The sequence below is a fragment of the Buceros rhinoceros genome, unplaced genomic scaffold, assembly GCF_000710305.1.
Source record: "Buceros rhinoceros silvestris isolate BGI_N320 unplaced genomic scaffold, ASM71030v1 scaffold27252, whole genome shotgun sequence".
NCBI classification, from domain to species: domain Eukaryota; kingdom Metazoa; phylum Chordata; class Aves; order Bucerotiformes; family Bucerotidae; genus Buceros; species Buceros rhinoceros.
Genome location: NW_010397547.1, coordinates 3,747 through 4,924, shown reverse-complemented (window position 1 = coordinate 4,924; position 1,178 = coordinate 3,747). Strand labels below are relative to the sequence as shown.

The 1,178-nt window shown below is 57.3% G+C and overlaps 1 protein-coding gene across 1 annotated transcript in view; it reads right to left on the bottom strand.

The window, feature by feature from the left end:
• Positions 1–1,178, bottom strand: part of SLC47A1 (solute carrier family 47 (multidrug and toxin extrusion), member 1) — a gene marked incomplete at its 5' end in the record, with an annotated part of 7,035 nt that overhangs the window by 3,815 nt on the left and 2,042 nt on the right. Inside the window, 3 exons of the mRNA XM_010146303.1 lie at positions 204–301; positions 546–643; positions 959–1,003. Of these exons, the coding sequence (XP_010144605.1) occupies positions 204–301; positions 546–643; positions 959–1,003 (241 nt within the window). The remainder of the gene's footprint in view (positions 1–203; positions 302–545; positions 644–958; positions 1,004–1,178) is intronic.

Below are 1,178 nucleotides of genomic sequence, written 5' to 3'. Positions count from 1 at the left end.
GAGGACAATGACCACCACAGCTCACAGGACACCAGCCTAGTCGAGCTGCTGTACCGTGCTGCATTCCTGGGACAGGATGATCAAAGATGGCTACAGCGTCTTCCCACTGTGAGGGGATGGTAATCCCTTTGTCAGGTGCTGGTGACAGCGCAAATCCCCAGGGCCAGCCACTGGTGTTTGAAGGATTAAGCTATGAACAGTACCTCCCCAGGTCTCCACATGGATCTTCTTCCACCACACGTAAAGGAAGAGGAGAATGGCCTGGGTGTACTGAGAAACAGTGTTAGCCCAGGCAGAGCCCCTGGGGAGAGACAGGCAGATTATGAGTGACATCCTCCCCAACCTCCTCAGCTACAGCAGGAGAGCCCTGGTGGCACCATACAAGCCTTGCTGCAGATATGGGACAGATCCCTCCTGCCTTATCTTTCCAGGCTGGTTGGCTGGAGGCAGAGGGTGGCAGAAGTGGGCTCCCAGGACACCTCCCACAACCCTGAGCACACCGCTGCACCCGAGGAGAGGCTGTCGCCACCTCCGCTCACACTTACACCATGCCCAGCTTCAGCGCGTAAAGGAAGAAGGCGTTCATGGCCACATTGAGGACGTTGGCTGCGATCCCTGTCAACACCTGAGGCAAAATGATCGCCTGGAAGCCAAGGAGAGACTTTGGAGTTTGCTCCCCAGCAAGCAAACACAAGCCCAAGCCCCATCCAGCAAACACAGCGGAGACCTTCCTCGATGCCCAAGGAGAAAGGCAAGAAGGCAGCTCCTGTTTCAGGTGAAGCTGGGCTGTGTTAGACCCGCAGAAGGCAGCATGCAGGGCTCAAGAGCTGGGGCTGGGCATCACACACTCCTCAGCCCAGCTTTGCCCAGGACAGGATGAAGTTAGATCCCAAACTTTATCCACGTTCCTGGAAACACCTTTAATCTCTGGCCCAGGACCTGGCTCATTAGACAATACCTGGCTTAGTAAGTATCTTGTCTGCAGCTGGTACAGAAACGCCGCCTGCAAAAGTCAGGATTCAGTTCATCAGCACCTCCACACTGCGGCTCGACAGCCAGCCATCGCTCCCCGCTCACAGACACGTCCTGCCCTCCGCTCCCCGCTCACAGACACGTCCTGCCCTCCGCTCCCCGCTCACAGACACGTCCTGCCCTCCGCTCCCCGCCCACACACACGT